The sequence below is a fragment of the Ambystoma mexicanum genome, chromosome 14 (genome assembly GCF_040938575.1).
Source record: "Ambystoma mexicanum isolate Mex_15411 chromosome 14, UKY_AmexF1_1, whole genome shotgun sequence".
In the NCBI taxonomy this organism is placed as follows: Eukaryota; Metazoa; Chordata; class Amphibia; order Caudata; family Ambystomatidae; genus Ambystoma; species Ambystoma mexicanum.
This window is the reverse complement of record NC_090940.1, coordinates 542,647,133-542,666,374: the sequence shown is the minus strand read 5'-3', so window position 1 is coordinate 542,666,374 and position 19,242 is coordinate 542,647,133. Positions and strand designations below refer to the sequence as shown.

Here is a 19,242-nt window from a genome sequence, read left to right as displayed (position 1 = left end):
TTTTGAATACACATTTATTAACAAGGAGTTCTCCCATATCAGATTCATGCCATTTACAGCCCTGATGTGAGCATACATCAAAAATAAAATGTTATGTTATAAGTACCACCAAGAGCATTCTCGACTGACCATTTGCAACCTAATCTAAAAGAGTAGTCCTTCATTTTTTACTAGCTTTGCTATTGATTCTTGTAATGTATTGTTCGGCTGCTAATTCAAAGGAACCACAGTTGTAAATAATTGTCATATTGGATGTTGCCCTTTAGGGCACATGCTGTTTTTCCAGCTATGAGACTCTTTTTATCGCCAATCCTTCCACTCCCACTTTTCATCAAGGAATTAACTCTGTTGCTTATGCCTTTGATAATCAGCTGCAATCAGGAATCCCATGGAAACCTGCCAAAGACAAAAGTCAAACAAAGACCTCCCCCACCCTGCACAGCAGAAGGACCAAGAGAGGACACGCCATCTGGAATTGGCGAATAAAGAAAACTGTCACCATTTTGGGTCAATGGTGATCCTTGTGTGCATTACCGCGGCTGGGGCTACAGCCTGGGGGTCAAAACTGCCCAAACGTAGGTAGGAGAAAACCACTGCCACCAGCCATTCAGATTGACTTATCACTGTAACCAAGAAGTACAAGAGCAGTGAGAAAAAAGATACAGTGTAACCCCTCAGCACTCCACATAGGGTGGGGTGTGCTGATCTCACAATAGAAAAAGATAGGAAGGATACAATAAATCACCCTGCCCTGGGGAACAGGAGTTCCCACAAGGAATATAGCAGAAATAAAAAGGGAAGCCCAAGGGGCTCCCAGCAACACTGCACAGAGAGTGTTGTGTGTTACAAAACTCAATAACAGATGACATAAAACTTGCAGGAAAGGTATGACTACAAGAAAAAGGTATACAAAGAAATATAAAATGTTCCCATAGACAGAATAAAAGAGTGAGTGTGGAAAAAGGTTCCCGCTCACTCAGGAGAACTGATAAAAAATCCAGTAGTCCATCAAAAACTGCTGGGGGGGCTCACAGATGGAGGAGATTGTACATAAAAATGATAATCTACTCAACACAGAGTTATCACTTGATACATATTTTTTTTAGATCCTTGTATATCTTTGTATATCTAAAAATGTGTTACTAAGCTTTCAACATGCTTAAGATATTTTCTACTATAATCCAATTATCCGAGATGGGGCCAAAGCTGGCTTTCATTCCATTACCAAGCGCTAATGCTGCCCACAGAAGGTGGGTTACAGCTATCAGGACAATAGCATGTTTTCTATGTTGCCAATAGCATTGTTTTACATTGCGGCAGCCATCTCACAAATGTATAAATAATACAAAAGAAAATGGCAAAGAAGGGAGGTACTTTGGCGAGGCAGAGTAAGGACTCTTACTAGGTGGTGTCATGATGGGGATATACACTTGTATTTCTACATAGAGACAAACCTATCCTTCCCTATATCTAGAGGGGTTTCCCTACCTCAACCTAGGGAAAACCTGGGTGCACGACAGGATGTCAGACAAAAGAAAATAGATACCGTCCTCTTACTCACATCCACTACTCTGTCCCTGCCACTAACAACATAAGCAATGTTTAGTCAAATTCTTCAAGCAGCACCAGGAGGATGGCTCCCTTCTCCTTAGGACATGATCCACTTTCACGTACGGTTCCACGGCTGTCTCTTGCCAATGTCTTAAGACCCGGAGAATAACTCCCTTTTCTTGGTCAACATGGAAGAGTTCTTCAAACTGACTTTTGGCAATAAGTTCTATAAATCTCACAAAGTCTTTTCAGTTCTTCCCATGAACCTCTGAATGTCAATGTCCAGTTTTTATTCCCCTTTTTGGTAGTCTCTTATTCGTCTTGAGGCAGTCTATCTTCCACCAGTTCTCACCACTGTAACAAAGGAGATGATTCCGGAGTCCTTCTTGACTCTTGGCGCCTTTTCTGGCGCCCCTGGGACAAAGGAGATTACCCCTGATGCAATCTTGCTTGATAAAACGTTCTTTCTCACAACTGTGACAACAAAGATTACTTCTGATGCCATCTTGTTGATACTCTGTTCTGTGTCACCACTGTGATGAAGGACATTCCTCCTGAGACACTCTTGTTTGGAATTACTTTCTTTGTCACCATGGTGACGAAGGAGATTATTTCTGAGACAGTCTTACTTACGACTTTCTTTGCCACCACTGTGATGAAGGAGATTACTCCTGAAACACTCTTACTTGTTAGGACTTTCTTTGTTACCACTGTGACGAAGGAGATTACTCCTGAAACACTCTTGCTGATGGTAATTTTCTTTGTCACCACTGTGACGAAGGAGATTACTTCTGATTTACTGACACTGTTTGAGAACTGCCCCAGACCCCACCCAGTCTTCCTGCCATTCCCTTTACCTGCTTCTGCTTAGGGATATGGCTCTGTTTTTTCCCGGTCTCATGGGCACTCAGTTCTGTGGTTCTGGGTTTCTGCACGGCTCCGCAGCAGGTTTCAGCTAGCAGTCTCTGCATTGTTTCTGGACCAAACGATCCACCTTTCTGAGGTCATGCAACCACCATGACTATTGCAGTCTTGGTTTGAGTCGGCTTCCTTCCAGCTCACCGGATCCTTCCCTACTGAGTGAAAGCTTCCGCGTGCCTCCAAGACTCCCGTTTTAATCTCCCGGGCTTGGCTGTGTTCTGCTGCTTTCCAGGGTCTCTCCCTCTGTGTGCATCTTTACTTTCTGTTTTATGTAGTTGACTCCACCCTTGCAAAACGTCAACTGCAGGTTGCAATGTTTCGGTGGTAATCTTCATGCCTCTTCACAGTATTTAGTGAAGGTTGCATATTGTTAATCCCCATTTTTCTTTCACTCTTCCTATGAGGTCATCCCGCATATTACTACCGCTAGGGGGACTATTGAATAGCAGCCTCACCTCCCTAGACTCATAGGGAAGTGCGCCCCTCTGGGTAGAAGTGACGGACACTAGTGAATCGCCACAATACAGCAGCGGTTTAGGTCTACTTGATAGAAAAATGTTGACCTTTTCTGATTTGACCAAATTTCTTTGGGTTGTTTTCTTGCTCTAAAATGTGGGGGGAGACCCCCCGCACCCTACCCGCCAAACCTTAACCTATTCCCTTACTCCACCCCATATATATATGTTGAAAAAGAAATTGCCAGAAATTCCCCAAAAGCACCATCAAGAAAATGTGGTCAAATTAAAAGGTACATTTTTTTTTTGCTCAATTATGCTAATACCCACAGAGGCCCTTCTCCATTTCCATGGCGGCCACCTGAAGGGGCGGGACTGACACATAGCAGAGGCACAGGCATGGTAAAAATGATTATGGGTGTGGTGGTACAGTGTTGTGACTGCAGCTGCAGGAGTTGGAGAGCTGACGCAGAAGTCTGGCAGGAAGGAGTGCAGGAGGGGAAATGGTGGTGTTTAGTAAATAGGGTGGCCTGAAAGGTGGACACAACTATGATTGAGCTCCCTGATTGGCTGAGATGTTGTATGACAACACAAGCTGGGGGCTAATGCCTTCTGTGAGATGGAGCTTGTGCTGTTGGATCAATGATGGTACCTTAACACATAAAATAAATGTGTGTTCTTTTTGTCGTGCAATTAAAATGACAGCATTGTTCAGCAATATCTATAAATAATCCTTTTTTTTGTTGCACAGGCCGTACTATACTTATTTCCCTTTTTCTCTTGGACCGCGCTCTTGTATTGGGCAGATATTCGCTCAGGTAAGACATGTAAAGTAGCATGCTTTTATCCTTGTTTTCATAGAATGGTTTTCGAGATTGTTTTTAAATGGTTTGCAGTACTGTTTTCGGTTCTGATGCCTGCACACTGCTTCAGTCCGTCAGTAAATTGCATAACTGTGTGCAAACCAGAGGATCCCTTTGCGTAGCAACTGCATAATTCCTTCAGATACTTTCGGGATGTGCACAGTTGCTGATTTATTGCATTTTCTAGAATGTTCTGCTTAGTATGCCTGTTGCATATTAAGATTACGCAGGGATTGGATTGAATAGGCATGTAGAAAGGTAGATTAGAGCGGGGGCTTCCATGGACAGAAATACCTGTGCTGCCGTAAGTGTACACGCTACGCAAAGGTAGTGTCATTTTCCCTACATTGGCCACACATTGGAATTGCACAAGGGGCCAGAAGGCCTTTCTTTAATACTGGAGCCTGCTTCCACTGCAGCTGGCAGAAAGGAAGGCGTTGGTCTACAACAGTTCGTCCCCACAGTTCCCTAGGATAGTTAGGGGACACAGCCCTCCTCTGTCTTGTACGCGTAATGCCTTCACCTCACTGTTGGAGGACTTTTAAGCAGACTGCACTCCCAACAGAGACCCAGTGGATTCTTCTCATTTTCATGAAAGTTAACGAATGAGTGGGTGCCACTTTCCTTTTACAGGCAAAATGGCACAGGTTCAATGCAAGCCTGCTTCAAGGGGAAAATCCCTGTTGTTGTAACAAGTGCCCTTTGTCTTATGACATCACACTCAGAGTACCTTGCCCAGCAGCAGTGGAGGGGACAGATGAAAGGAAGTGAGCGCTAATAGAATTAAGATGGGGGGACCTTTCTCCAGGCCTACGTTGCCTCTCTTGCTGCTCTAACGCCAAAGGAACTCCAGTGATCATCACCTGGTTTGAAAGTCTTTTGTTATGTCAGCGCTGCCTTTTGAAGCATGGTTCCGACAGGACCCCTGAGGGATGTCCTAAGAAGAGGGTGTTGTCCTTCCTTCTAGGGAATCAAAGGGAGAGAGTCAGCCAGGCGCTAAACCACAGAACTCTGACATAGCTAGCGCTGCTCCCAGAGCGGACACTAGTGTGAAATAGTGTGTATAATTGTGTGCACTTAGAAGTTACTATGCCACAACCATACATGGCTTATATTTAGAGATTGATTTGTCACCGGACTCACTAAAGCATACAGTTATTGTAATTTAGATCAGAGGGGCAAAAAGACACCACCAACTGCAGGAACTTTGGATTTCAGCAGCTGTCAGGGATGCACAGGTGACCTTTTAAGCCTGTTCTGTGTCTCTGCAGAGCTGCAAGCTGAAGGCAACTGTAATTTATTTCAGCAAGGGCGCATGTTGGTGCTAAACATTTGTCATGGAGCAATTTATGAAAGGGGGTGTGGTTAGCATACTGCTCTTTCATCAATAGAATTATGTGCATAATTTTATGTTAATGAAAAAGGCTTGGGCTACTCTGCCCTTGCCAGATGGCATTCTGTCACAAAGGAAACTCCATTACCTTTTTTCCCCCCCCCAAGACAACACACCAAAGACATCTGCGACAATATGTCAAACCCTATGGCAATAAACCCCCTCCATAGAGTGCAATTCCCATCTCAACTGCCCCCTAAAGGATTCTTTAGTCAGCCATTCGGGTGCAGGCACATCTGTTTCTTGATCTGGGCATCATACCTGTGGTAGAGGAAAACCTTTACCTCAGCCTACAGGTGCTATGTTGCACAAGACCTGCATCAGGGACTATGCAGCAGAACTTGTTAGCAAAATGCCAGCAGCCACCAAGGACTGGGAGCAAGAAATTGTGATTGCGGCAAATGTGTGGAGGAGAGCAAACTCAGGGCCTCATGAACTTGACACTGTTCACATTCAGAGCTGGTTTTCTATACAGCAAAGTTCTGTGGTGGTTGGCAGCCCACCTACTATCCTTACACCTGCAAGACATTGAAGGTAGCGAGCTTGTGGACACCAGCAGGACTTTGGAAGGAATGTCAGGAATGGCTGAGCTGTTCTGGAGCAAGTGTGTTAGGCAAGATGTTGGACCAGCCTTATAAACCTCCATCCGTAGTTCCATGCACAGACGTGCAAACAAAACAGGAGCAGCTAAGAAAGTGCATTGAGTTTAGAGAGATGAGCCCTGCGCTCATCCAAGGAAAATACATCTCAACATGTTTCGGCAATTGCCAGCCCTAAAGGTGGACCATAGAGTGTATAAAGGTCCTAGAGTCTTACGCAAAAGGAGGGTATTGGTGAACGGAGTTGGGGAGTGAAGGAGGTGGCGATTCAGAGCTGCTAGGATACATTGGTGTGGGGGGAGGAGGAGTGGGGGTGTTGGAGCAGTATGGAGAAGAGGAAGGAGAGAAGGAAGGGATGAGCATGAGAAAGAATTTTTAAAGATCTGGGAAGAGTGGGCAGAAGAGAGATAACATTATTTTTGGTAGGGGTGTGGCTAACTGGCCATGGAATAGGACGTGCTGCGTGAGGAGCTCCTGATGATCCGACTTTATTTTTGCCAAAGTTACCTGCTGAAACTGCAACGAGCGCCTAGAACTTTGAGGATCAGGCGTCGGAAACCGCACGCCAAGTGAAGTTCGCTGGAGAAAGTCATAGTCCCTGAGGATCGTGAGATATACATGCTTTTTGTCGTCGCAACTGTGTGACCGCTCTGGCACCAAGATGGCGGCTAACAAAGGAGAGGCCTCCGAGGAGAAACGAAACTGATCCCCCGCCGCGGTGGATTGCCTGGAGGAATAACACAATAGGGTGACATGGCGGAGCGGTCGAACTAGTACCATGATAGCGCCCGGCCTGACATACGCTAATGGAGCCTCGGCGATCTGACCGCATTAGGAGATAACACCAGATGCTTGGGTGACGAGGCCTACGGAAACTGAACGGGGAGCGTGTGGCCATAGCCCATCCGCAAGACAATTTGAAGTGCCATCTCGAAGGTGGGTTAGGAGACCTGGAAGCCGTGCCATTGTCGGACCAAGGACAGTGCAACAGCAGCACTAAGGTGAAGGCATACAGAAGTGGAGAGAAGCGCCATGTCGGCAAAGGGGTTGAGAGTCAAGACCAAGCAACCCATGATGGAGACTTTCACGAAAACGCAACGGACCCCTTCAACATAGGTGCAGAGCACGGTCGTGACCCCCGCGGACAACCTCCCTGAAAGGGACAAGCACCAGATCCTAGAGGCAATAACGGGCCTAAGTGCTGACTTGGCAATGGCGGATCTACGCACAGCTCTAGAGAATAAGATCGATGCCGTAGGTACAGAACTCACTCTGCTACGTCAAGATGTTAGGGCACTTGCTGAAAGGACCAGCGGTCTGTAAAGTGGAGTGAAGATTAACACCGAGGTTAGCACGAGCAATGCGAAAAAGATCCATGTCTTAAAACAACAGGTCGCCAATCTGGAAAATCGTCTGAAAGAGGCGGAAGGAAGGGCTAGGAGAAACAATATTCGCGTGGTTGGCCTTCCGGAGGGAGAAGAAGGCCAAGACCCCACAAACTATGTTGAAAACATGATCCTACAAGGGATCGGAGCCGGGAATCTTTCGCAGGGATTCACGGTGGAGAGAGCGCATCGAGCCTATTGAGGAAACCCCGGCCGGGGGCCCCGCAAAGACCAATCATCGCGAGGATCCTGAATTATAGGGACCGAGAAAAGATCCTCGAATGCTTTCGTAAGGGCGGCACGATAGAAAGAGCATCCACCAACATCACAGCATACCCGGACTACACGATGCTGGTGCAGAGGCAGAGATACAGTTACGTAGCCGTCAAAAGGAGGCTGAGGGCAGCAGGAATCAAATACATGCTTCTGTATCCGGCACGATTGAAAGTGCTGCATAAGAACAAAGCGCTTTTTTTTGATACCCCTGAGGATGTTGTCGCATGGCTGGACCTGCAGGGCTGCCCGGAACAAGAAGCGGATTGCGACCGGCAAGATCATACCGTATGAAGATTTGGTACGGCGGAGGACCCTGACGGTATAGAGAAACTGTAATTAACTGAACCTTGTACACAATCTGAGCCTGGTGCTCGATTTGGACTAGAATATAGTGAGTGGAACTGTAATTGGTAACGGTTTGGCAAATTGTATGCGTAATGTTTTTTTTTTTAAAGGAGCTACAGAACGCGGACGACCTACCCCAATAGACTATTAGTTTCAGCGGCCATTAAGGCGGCTTTATCCTACTGAGCCCTGAGCAGAAGCTTGCGCTAGGCAGGGCTAGTTGTGGGGGTGCCTGAGATCCAGGAACGGAGCTGGGCAACGGTTGGGGTGGGTATTGTTAGGGGAGGGGTGGGTGGGAGGAAGGTTGGGGGATGGGAAGGTGAGTGTGTGTGTGGTTATGGGGAGTTTGAGTTTTGTTTCGAGCTTATTTGGAGTAATCAGTGTGTTGTACTTGCGGCGCATGAAGGGGCGTAATCGACGGAGGATTGGGAGGGTGCTTATCAAAGACCTATGGGGGACCTCAGGATAATAACGTGGAACGTCAGGGGCCTTAACAGCTTCCTGAAAAGAAACAAAATCATGATGTATCTGAGAAGGCAGAAAATAGACATTGCATTACTACAGGAGACGTACTTGACGCAAGAGAAGTTGGACCTGGTTAAGAGAAAGTGGAAAGGGACCGTAGTGGGTTTGCCATACTCTGCATATGCTCGGGGGGTGTTAATCTGGGTGGCACCGCACGTCCCGTTCAAATCGATACAAGAGGCGGTTGAAACTGATGGAAGAATGGCTATATTACGGGGGCTGGTGGAAAGCAGGGAGATATGTATATGCCCCCAACCAAAACACTGCAGCATACTTCAGAGCCCTATGCACCACTCTTAGTACGTGTATAGGGAGCGCGGTGATCTGGGGTGTGGACTTCAATTGTGTGTTCGACCCTGTGGCGGACAGATCGGATGGCAGGGTGGGTAAACCCAGCCCAGCGGCGAGAGTGTTGCAGACGCTGCTAAATGATTTTGCCTATACAGATGCATGGAGGTTGAAACATCCCACTGAGAGGCAATACTCGCACTATTCAGCCCCGCACCAACTGCACACTAGGCTCGATTACGTCTTTGCTACAGCAGATGTGATGTCTGAGATTACTCAAATTGAATATAAGGCCAGGGTCCTCTCGGATCATTCGCCCCTGATCCTCGGATGGCAATATTGCTCCCCAAGGGCGAAGATCCCTACATGGCGCCTCCGAGCGGAGGCGCTCAAAGATCCAATCTTTAGAGAGGATATAAGGGAAGAGATCACTAACTTTTTTGAAGAGAATACTGGGAGTGTTGATTTGCGGGCACATTGTGGGAAGCTTCCAAGGTGGTGATGCGAGGGGCGGCCATTGCTAAGTTAAAAGGGTTACAGGGTGGGGTCCTGGCTGACCTGCAGAGGGCGGAAACTGAACTGGAAACAGCGTTGAAGAGGGGTGGCGTAGACACAGAGCTGGTACTCCAGCTACAGCAACAATGGGCAGGGCATTGGGAAAGACTCTGCAATCTCAATTATAGGAAATATGTTGAGAGACAGCATGCGGGGGGAGACAAGACAGGCCGCCTTTTGGCCTGGCTATACAAAAGCGAGACCCCTAGGCCTCCGATCAGAACCATTGTCACGGAGGACGGAGATGAGGTGGCCACGCAAGAGGAGGTTAACAAAGAATTTGTGGAATATTACAGAGTGCTGGACGGGGATGATGAGATAGGTGACCAGCGTGAGATAATCAAAACGTTAGAAGACATAGGGCTGCCCAAGATAAGTGACGAAGAGAGGGAAGAGTTAGATGAGCCAATCACGCTGGATGAGTTAGAAGAGGTTGTGAAGCAGTTGCCTACCTGTAAGACCCCGGGGGCAGATGGGTTCCCCAGCAAATTTTATAAAGTGTATAGAGAGGAAATTCTCCCCCCAATGCTGGACATGCTTAATGAAGCGTTGAGATAGGACGGCTGCCTGAGTCACTCAGAGAGGCGATAATAGTCCCGTTGCCCAAGCCCAATAAACCAGAGCATAGATGTGGTTCCTACAGGCCTCTGTCGATGCTAAATCAGGACAGCAAGATTCTCACCGCTGTCCTAGCAAATCGACTGCAGAAAGTGATCGGTAGACTCATACATCCCGATCAAACGGGCTATGTCCCGAATAGAAACATAACGCACAACCATAGGAGACTCCACCGAGTGGTCGAATGGGGTAGTAAGAACGAGGGCGAGGTGGCGATAGTGTCTCTAGATGCAGTCAAAGCTTTTGATTTGGTCAAGTGGTCATGGCTATTGGCTGCTTTGGAAGGGTATGGAATTGGACTGTGCTATATCAGGTGGGCCAAGATGTTGTATAGTGAGCCGCTTGCCAGAGTCCGAACCGGAGCGGTGATATCCGAAAGATGGCAACTCGGCAGGGGCACCAGACAAGGGTGCCCCTGGTCCCTGATGCTTTACATCCTGGCCCTGGAGCCTCTTGCAATATGCCTCAGAGCACAGTATGGAGAGATTGGCATTGAGGTGGGAGGGGAACGACACTTGATATCCTTGTACGCGGACAATTTGTTGCTGTACTTGCGATACCCAGAACAAAATCTCTCATACATACTTGAAGTGATGGATAGATATGCAGAGTTGTCGGGTATCTCGGTGAACCCCCAAAGGTCTGTCATGTTCCCGCTAGGTAGCTATAAGGGGATCCCTGCAGATGGACTACCGGTGCTGCAGATACCATGGGCAACCAGCTCTTTTCGCTATTTGGGCATAGATGTATATCATACGGTGCAAGATGAACACAGACACAATACGGAAGTAGCCATTGAGAAAATTAGAAACAGTATGCAGTTCTGGGCAAGATTGCCCTTGGCGATGAGGGGGCGGGGGGCTGTGCTCAAGATGGTAGTTCTACCCAGGCTCCTACATTACTTTAGCAATATCCCACACATAATACCCAAGAAGTTTTTCAGTACATTGAATAGCATGTGTAGGGATTTCCTGTGGCACGGCACCCGAAATAGAGTGGCGTTTTGGAAACTGCAGAACTTTTATGAAAAAGGAGGTATCAGACTGCCCCATTTTGAGGTTTACTGTTTGGCGGGACAGTTACAATATGTGGCTAAGTGGCTTTCTGATGAAGTGACCTCTGAGCACAGGGTGCTTGGACAGGACTGCGCCCCGTTTTACTTGAAAGAAATGATCTGGCTGTCCGAAACAGAAATGAGGGGGCGTCCTGCGATGTTGAGGCTGGGATGGAAAATTTGGCGTAGGGCTTGTCGCCTAATGGAGGACCCATACCCGTGCTTCCCGCAGATACCGCTGGTTGTTTTGACAGTAGGGGATGATCAGTTGAGGGCGATTGTTAGGACCTACTGGGAATCGGTGGGGCTGGCAACGCTAGGCGATGTGTGGCAAGAGGGATCCATTAAGGAGTTTATAGAACTCAACGAAGAGGCGGGGCTACACATGGGTCAATATGTCACGTACATTAGATTGGTGCGGATGATTAAGAACACCTGGCCAGAGACAGCTCTGATAGAAGAACCAGATGCAGTTTTGGAAACAATGTATAATATATCCGAAGGGGGTCATGAGATCTCGAGGTTGTATGAGATGGTGATGGCCAAAGTGGGGAAAGATTTGACGCATCTGAGGCTGGACTGGGAGGCGGAAGTGGGGACCCCGATGGAGGACGGGGTATGGGAGCGTGCCCTGGGTTACCACAAAAAAGTGTCTAGAAATGCCAGATTAAAACAAATTCAGCTGTATGTAACGCATAGGGCATACATGACCCCCCTGAGGATATCCAAGTTCCGAAATGCGGGAATACAGGTGTGTCCTAAATGTAACCGGGAAAACGCTGACATGACACATATGTTTTGGTCGTGCCCGATAATTAAGTGCTACTGGGGGGAAGTGGCGCAGAAACTGGCTGATAAAGGGGTTACACTTGTTACAGATACGGCTTGGGCCTGCTTGCTGGGTGGGTTCCCTAGGCCACGGAAACTCAAACATATTGAGAAACTGAGAAATCTGGCGTATGTGCTGGCGAAACGTAGAATCGCCATGGGGTGGAAGAAATGCCACAAACCTAAGGTGGATGTATGGTGGAAGGACCTGCAGAAATGGGCGGAGGCTGAAACGGTGGCATGGCAAGATGCGAGTAGCCGGGTTGATGAAGGGGAGGCGGGCACCCTGTTGGCCTGGAAAACGCTGATATCAGAATTGTTTGGGGTAATACCAAATCTAACGGACTCTGAAGAGAAAGAAACCCGGCCGCATGTGCCGAACACTGAAAGAGATTGACAAATAGGCTCACGGGGGGAGGGAGGGATAATGGGAGCAGTGACTATGATAACTTGATATGTAATTGAATTATTATAATTATGCTGCTTGTTTGGTTTTTGTTGTTTTGTTGTTTTGTTTGCATAAAATCAATAAAAGAAATTTAAAAAAAACATTATTTTTGGTAGAGGATGTGTTAGAGCACAATCAGGAGAAGATATAATAGAAGCAGTGGAGACTAGATACAAATTACTGAAATGGGAGAAGATGGAAGAAAGAGAGAGTGATCTCAGTGGAGGTTAGAGAAGAATTACTGAAGAACGAAATGTATGAGGATAAATGAGTTAAAAGCGATGGCGTAAAGGAAACTAACCATCTGGCGAGGAGGAAGGGGGCAATACGCCAGGACAAGGAGGAAATTAACAGAGTCTAGAAACACATAAAAAGCAGGAAATAGGCCTGATTGTTGCATCGAAGTGGAAGCCGGAGAAGGTAGAACATCTGGGAGGAGGGGAAGGAGCCTTTGAGAAAGGGAGATATGCCCAGGCTCTGGGGCATCTGGCTGGTAGGGTGCCTACTACTTCAGTGTGGTATACACTCTCAATCTGCCAAAGGTGCCCGAGGGCATGTGCCTTCTCTTATCCAGGACCAGTCAGTTCTGGCGTAACCCCATGGCCCGCTTGGAAATTTGGCCTATGAACGCCCATGGACTCTTTAAGCCCTAAACTGGGGGAGATTTCTAACAAAGGCGAGTGGCATCTTGATAAAGGGGTAGTTCCACCATTAAACAAGTGCTCGGTTTTTAAAACGCCGAAGACTGTGAATGCCACCAGGCGACGGAGCCAAAGAAACAAGAGCGACCGACCGATGGGCTACGGTGCTTAAGAAAGCTCGAATTGCTCGTTCTTCCCCATGCCCTTAAATTCAGTCTACACTAACCCTTTGTTTGTAAAATAAAGTACTATCAACTATACTTTCTGGGTGTTGAGTTGCCTGTTTATCTTTTTTCCCATGGCAACCCTCACAATGCAACTGCACTCAACTTTGTGGCCCTTCAGGTCTCACGTAGAGTTCACCTGCTTCCCCTGCATTTCTTCCTCAAACCTCAGAGGAGCACCGAAGACTCGCCTTTTCCTTACCGCATAGAGATCTTGAAAATGGCTCTACTTTCTAAGATCCCCCCTTCATTCAAAATTATTATTTGGGTATTTATTGAGTGCACAACCTAGCTTAGGAAGCCAAAGAGCACTTTATAGAATAATTGGTGAAACTACAAGAGGGGAGGAGTTAGTAACACTTTTTAAACTTCTCCCTGCAGTGTTTATGAAATGAATGTTTTGTTATGTGAAGTGGTCTTACATAGCATCCTTCTGCTAATGTTGGCCTTGTTTCGCATGGCTCTGTAAGAAACAGGATGTTGGTCGGATAGCGGGAAGGCAGATGGGGAATCCTGTGGTGCTGATGGATGTAGGTCAGAAGAACCGGTTACCTGTGTGCCGATATCAAAATCTCTACGTTGTTTGTGGCTGGTACGGATTGGGCAGATTAGCTGTATGGGCAGCCCCCGTATGGTGGAGTGCATACATTGACAGACTGGCTGTTGACAGAAGATGGATAGGGTCTGAGTCTGTCAAGTACACTAGACCCGATTAGTCATTTTAAGGATTGTGGGAAGTGTAAGGATGCAAGAGTTTGTAGTGAGGAGTTTTGGAGGAGAGAGTGAGGCACTTGGCTGTAGATTTCACTCATATTCAGGTGTGGACCAGTGTCTTGCAGCAGAAGATCCATACATCAAATTGATTTTCCACAGATGGTAGTGGCAAGAGTTTTGCAATTAACAAAAGCGCCAGTGTCCTGCAACTTAAAGGCATACTACAACTATATAGGCCCATATAGTGCAACCATGTCTATAAATAAATTCAGGCTGTAAATGCCCATATGGATGGCGTATAGAGGCTGCAATGAGAAACAGAGCACAACAGGTTTATTTGTAAAGCACATGTTGACATTGTGGTCTATTGGCACTGAATCACAGATGTTGGGTATCCACCTCAGGGCTAAGTTGACCTGCTGGGATTCGAACCTGTGGCCAAACACAGATCCCTTCACTGGATGCCTTAGACCACTCTGAGCCACAGACCAATATCCTAGCAGCAATAGGTCTCTGAACTTTATACACTAAGGCCTTTTGTTCATAGCCACCCCTGTAATTGGCACCTTAGACGTGCGCTGTTAACTAAGCGTTGCTCTAAGTGCCGAAACCAGCTGGACAAGCTTTGCGTGCACTTGAAGAGGTTGGAGAGGATGAGGAGAGGATGAGGCGAGGATTCAATGACGGATGGCAGTGTGCTAAAGCGACTTGCAAATCAGACAATGACACACGATTCCTTCTGGAAACCCAAGTGTTTGCAGAAAGCCATTTTCCATTGATGGCTTTGAGCTTGGGCTTGCCATGCTAACTGGTGATGGGGTAAATGGATGGGCACAGTCTCCCCTCCTCCCCCATCCAAATTCTGGGCAGAAGGGGTTCAGTCCTACATAATAGAAGTCCCATAAGGGAAACCTGCTCTGGAATGTTGGGTCTTAACCGTGGCAGAGCCAGGGGGGATTAAAGAGGGGCAGCCGCCCCCTCTTCGTGCCCAGTGTGCCTCCCCTGCTACCTTCTGGCACCCTATTAGCCGCCGCCCTGTCACCAAAAGCTGTCTCTGCCACTGGGTCTTAAGAATGTGTTGTATTCCTAATTCCATTGACGAGAAAAATTAGACTCAGGACACCATCCATCGGGCACTGGCTGTATGCAGATCCACAATGCATTCAGTGAAATCTGATGGACGTTGACATGAAACTGGGTGCAACAAGACCATGCATGGCTTCTGATTATTCAACTAGCATGTCACTGTCGGGCGTGGAACCGCTTCATAAGTCAAACAACCTTGGGATCTTGGGCAAGTTCGTACCTAGCCACCTGAATAAGGGTGTCCCGGGGTCTACTTTGGAGAATACCCTCAGGTTTCTCACACCAGTCAAGGGGATCCCTGGTGTAGCTACCAATACCTAAGGAACGTAAGATTGTTCTCTTTTGTAACTTGCATTTTTCCCATTTGCTGACAAAGTCCTGTGCAGTTCGTAGTAATTCTTTGTCATGTTATCTACTTATTGCTAAATAAATGCAAAATATAAAGTGTTTCCTTTCTTTCTGAGCGTGTTCATTGTTTTGGCAAAATCGTAACCTGCTACGTGGTGTGCTTGTTTTGGGCTGGTTCCTGTTGCACGCAAACACAAACATAGGACAGCTGCGCAGACTACCCGCTTTCCCAGGAAGTCCCAGCAACATGCCAAAACCCCGATCTAGGTAAGAGGTGGCAAGGAGGGCCCAGGGGGTACGTGGCAACATACTGCATGCAGGCAAAGGAAATTGACCCTGAACCCAGAAGTGCAGTGAACCTCCTCCTCCTTGTCACAGTGGCAGAGATAAGACCACTGACCACCAAGGAAGGGTCGAGGACCCCTACCACGATTAGAGAAGCCCAAGATGGTACACCCCTCACCACGGTGACGGAGCTAAGACTACTGACCATGAGGGAAGGGTCGAGGACCCCAACCAACACAAGGGAAATCTAGGAGGGAATGGCCCTCATTTCAGTAACAGAGATAAGCCCACTGAGCACAAGAGAAGGGCCTGGGACCTGACGAAAGTATTACGAGCAATAGAGGAAGCCTTCCACACCAGACTGGGAGGGCACAGTCCACCAGAAACCTGAAGGGAACTCTGTGGAGACTTGGGTAAAGCCACAGAATGAACTCCAGGACATTTGTGTAGAGCAATACTTACAATCTAAGGATTGGATACAAAGGGGAGGGATTAATTGCCCCTGGTGCTGTACTGAACTATATTGGAATGTGCCTACAGATACCAGGTGAAGGGTGTCATTCTCCTGGTAATAGTACTTGTTGGAAAGCTAAGCTGGGGGAAGTGAGTCATTCCCCTGGATATATTTCGCACACAAACACTGCTTGTGACCGTAACTGTACACCAGGAGAAGGGAGTCATTCCCCTGGTGAAGGACCTACATTTTGAGCTGCATTTTCTCTTTAGTTCTAGAGTGTGGGATAGAAGTAGGTTGCGACACAGGATTGTGGACATTCATTTTGAATGACATTCTGCAAGCAGGAAACTCCCTCATAGAGCTGGGATAGCTAGTTCTTTCTTTCTTTTCATCACTTTAATATATGTCTATGGCCAAAATCATGCCAACGTGGTGTCAGCCTTCTCCTTACAGTGGGTACAAATCTAAACTGCACCTCAGGCTGTGTCCATCCTCACATCCCATCCTTCCTGTACACCAATATGCCAATAGGTCAGGGATGTATAGATGGCACTCCACCTACTAGCCAAAACTAAAATGAAAGTTAATTTAGCCAGAGCTATTTTGGTATTAAACCAAAATATCCATATTTAAGTTCACTAATATGTGATCCATAAAAGTGAAACTACATGCTAATGTTATGTAAACAGCATTGCTATGTATCCATGGACATAGTTTTCATATCTCAGCCATATTGTGAAACCTAGGTGTTTTGGGGGTTCTGTTTAACCATACCTGCTTTTGTCGTAAATCTGGGGATCCAAATGCCTCTATGAGGTTCTCCCCTGTGATATATCCCATATGATCTGCGCCTGCTGTCGTCACGCTCAGTTTGAAAAAGTGTGCAATGTCTTCTAGATTGAGGGAACTCTTAGTGGATAATGTACAGGACTTCATAGTGGGGTGAAGTGCTCCAGGCAACAACCTTATTGAAGAGACATCCAAAGGAAGAGAGCCTTCGTTGGGGGAAGACATGTTTCCTTTACATCAAGAAAACCACGTTGCTCCTCGGATAGGATAACTGGTCTATGCAGGTGAGAGTGGGAGCAGATCCAGATGTGGGTTGGGCAGAGTCAGTATTAAAATCCAGATGTGGTTTCCAGAGGATCAGCTGTGTGTGGTCCAGAGAAGAGACAGCAAGCCAAGAGACAGAGGTGCTGAGAGACCATCTGCTATATGGCAGACACCAAGTCAGAGACTAAGTCCGAGGGTATCTGGAGAGAGAGCACAAGTGAGGGTGAGAATGGGAGTGAGAGTGAGCGAGAGACAAACACTCACTCATGCAAGTGTACTGGAGCAAAGATGTTCCAGACCAAGGTTCCATAATCCACTAAACCAGTCATGGGAAGCGAACCAGCCAAAAGGGAGACAGCACCTCTGCACCTCAAAGGAAAAGGACCAGGTTGCTGGGAAGGCTGGAAATCCCTAGCCTAGTCTAGAAGTTGACAGAAGAAAAATAACTATAAGCCATCATTCTCCAATGGGAATAACGAGTCCAGTGGAATAGAGAACAGTTGTAAATCACTACATTCTAGGACACAAAGACAATCCCTAAACATCGGGAAAGCAAGCATGCAATGTTTGAGCACTGTAATCCATCAAGGAGAAGGCACCCACGAGTCAGATACTGCATTCTGGGATACAGAACACAATCTAAGAGCAGAGCAATCATACTGGCCCTTCAGAAAGGCCATATAAACATGGTTCTATGCCTAAAATGACACCTTCACCTAGCGTTCTTATTGCTCTCTGGCACTCTTACTCTAGGGCACTGGTAAGAGTCTGTTTATTCGTTAAGTAATCTACTCAAATATCTCTGATATATGATATTTTATTATATCGCGCCCATACACAAGTGTTTTAGGGAGCGATGAGGCAAGGGAGGTGTACAAGGTAGGAAAAAACAGCGATCTTACTAGGCCCAGTGACATTGAGAACGCACAACTGCAGGGGAGAGAGAAGCGGGAAAGTGCTAGGGGCAGGGGAGGAGTGGAATGTGCTGAACACATGATCAAAACAACACCAGATAGTGTGGCCAACAGGGGGCAGGTGCAAGAATTAAGCGCCGACAACGGGTGTCTGATAAGTGTAGGTAAGGGGACTGTAGGGTTGCAGATACAGACCCAAGTGCAAGGGTTGCCAGGAGGCAGTGTGGATATGCAGCTGGGTGGGCAGGGATCTTGTTTTGTTTGTTTGTTTTAGTATTTATAATGCGCGCCAGACCCAAGGGTATCAGGGCGCAAAGGCATAAAGAGGGTTGTTCAGCTTAGGTTACATTGCTCTACAATATCATACATTTTATACACATTATAGTAGGAGGCAACACGAAGCAATTAAGTACATTATGTGCAGACAGTGCATGTCTTCAGAAGGGTTGTTCAGTTATAGTTACATTGCCGTAAGATATCATACATTTTATACAGAATATGGCAGGAGACATCACTAGGCAATTATAAACAGTATGTACAGACAGGGCAAGTGGTGTAATGTTGGTGTAGTAGAGTGTCAGATGTCATTTTCCTTGATCCATGGATCTAAAATGGAGATAAGGTATGTCTTCCCTTAAGAAGGGTGGGAGCGAGTTCCAGTATGGGGCAGCTTTTACCGGGAAGCTGCTTCCACCTGTCTTCAAGCGTTTGAATCTGGGCACTAGTAGGAGGTTGGCGTTGGCTGTTCTCGCGGGACGGTTGGAAGATTGTCTCGAGAATCTGGCAATGAGGTATTGTGGGGCGGCATGGTGTAAGCATTTATGTGTCAGGGAAACTGTTTTGAGGAGAATTTTGTCTTTGGTGGAAAGCCAGTTGTTGGATCTTCTGAGGTCAGATATGTGGGCTTTCTTGGGAATACTTGGGGCAGCTCTCAGGGCATTATTTTATAGTATCTGGATCTTATTGGTAATGTATTTGTTACTCCCTACATATAAGGCATTGAAGTAATCCAGTTTAGATAAAACAAGGGCTCTTGCTAGGGTGATGCAGTTATTGGATGAAAGGAAGGGCTTGGCTGCTCTGATTAGCTTGCAGGTGTAAGCAGTAGCTGAAGCCATGGAGTTGACTTGTTTTTTGAAGTTTAGAGTAAAGTCTAGATAAAGTCCGAGGGTTTTGACTTCCTTGGCTACTGTGAGAATGAGGAGTTCCGTCTTGTCATCATTCAGGCATAGACCATGAGATGCCTTCCATGCCTGGATGATAAGGTACACTCTGTTCACAAAGGCCAAATCCTTGTTGTAATCTCCCGTCAACGGGATGAGGATCTGTGTATCGTCCGCATAGTTGGTGTAGGTGATACCCAGGCCATCTAGATCATCAAAAAGGGGCTTTGTAAAGATGTTGTACAGAGTTGGC

General features: G+C 46.9%; 1 protein-coding gene across 1 annotated transcript in view; it reads left to right on the top strand.

Moving 5' to 3' along the window:
• The window catches only part of LOC138526942 (cholesterol 24-hydroxylase-like), a 428,213-nt gene that overhangs the window by 387,522 nt on the left and 21,449 nt on the right, over positions 1-19,242 (top strand). The window contains exon 14 of the mRNA XM_069637835.1: positions 3,679-3,745. Coding sequence (XP_069493936.1) covers positions 3,679-3,745 — 67 coding nt within the window. The remainder of the gene's footprint in view (positions 1-3,678; positions 3,746-19,242) is intronic.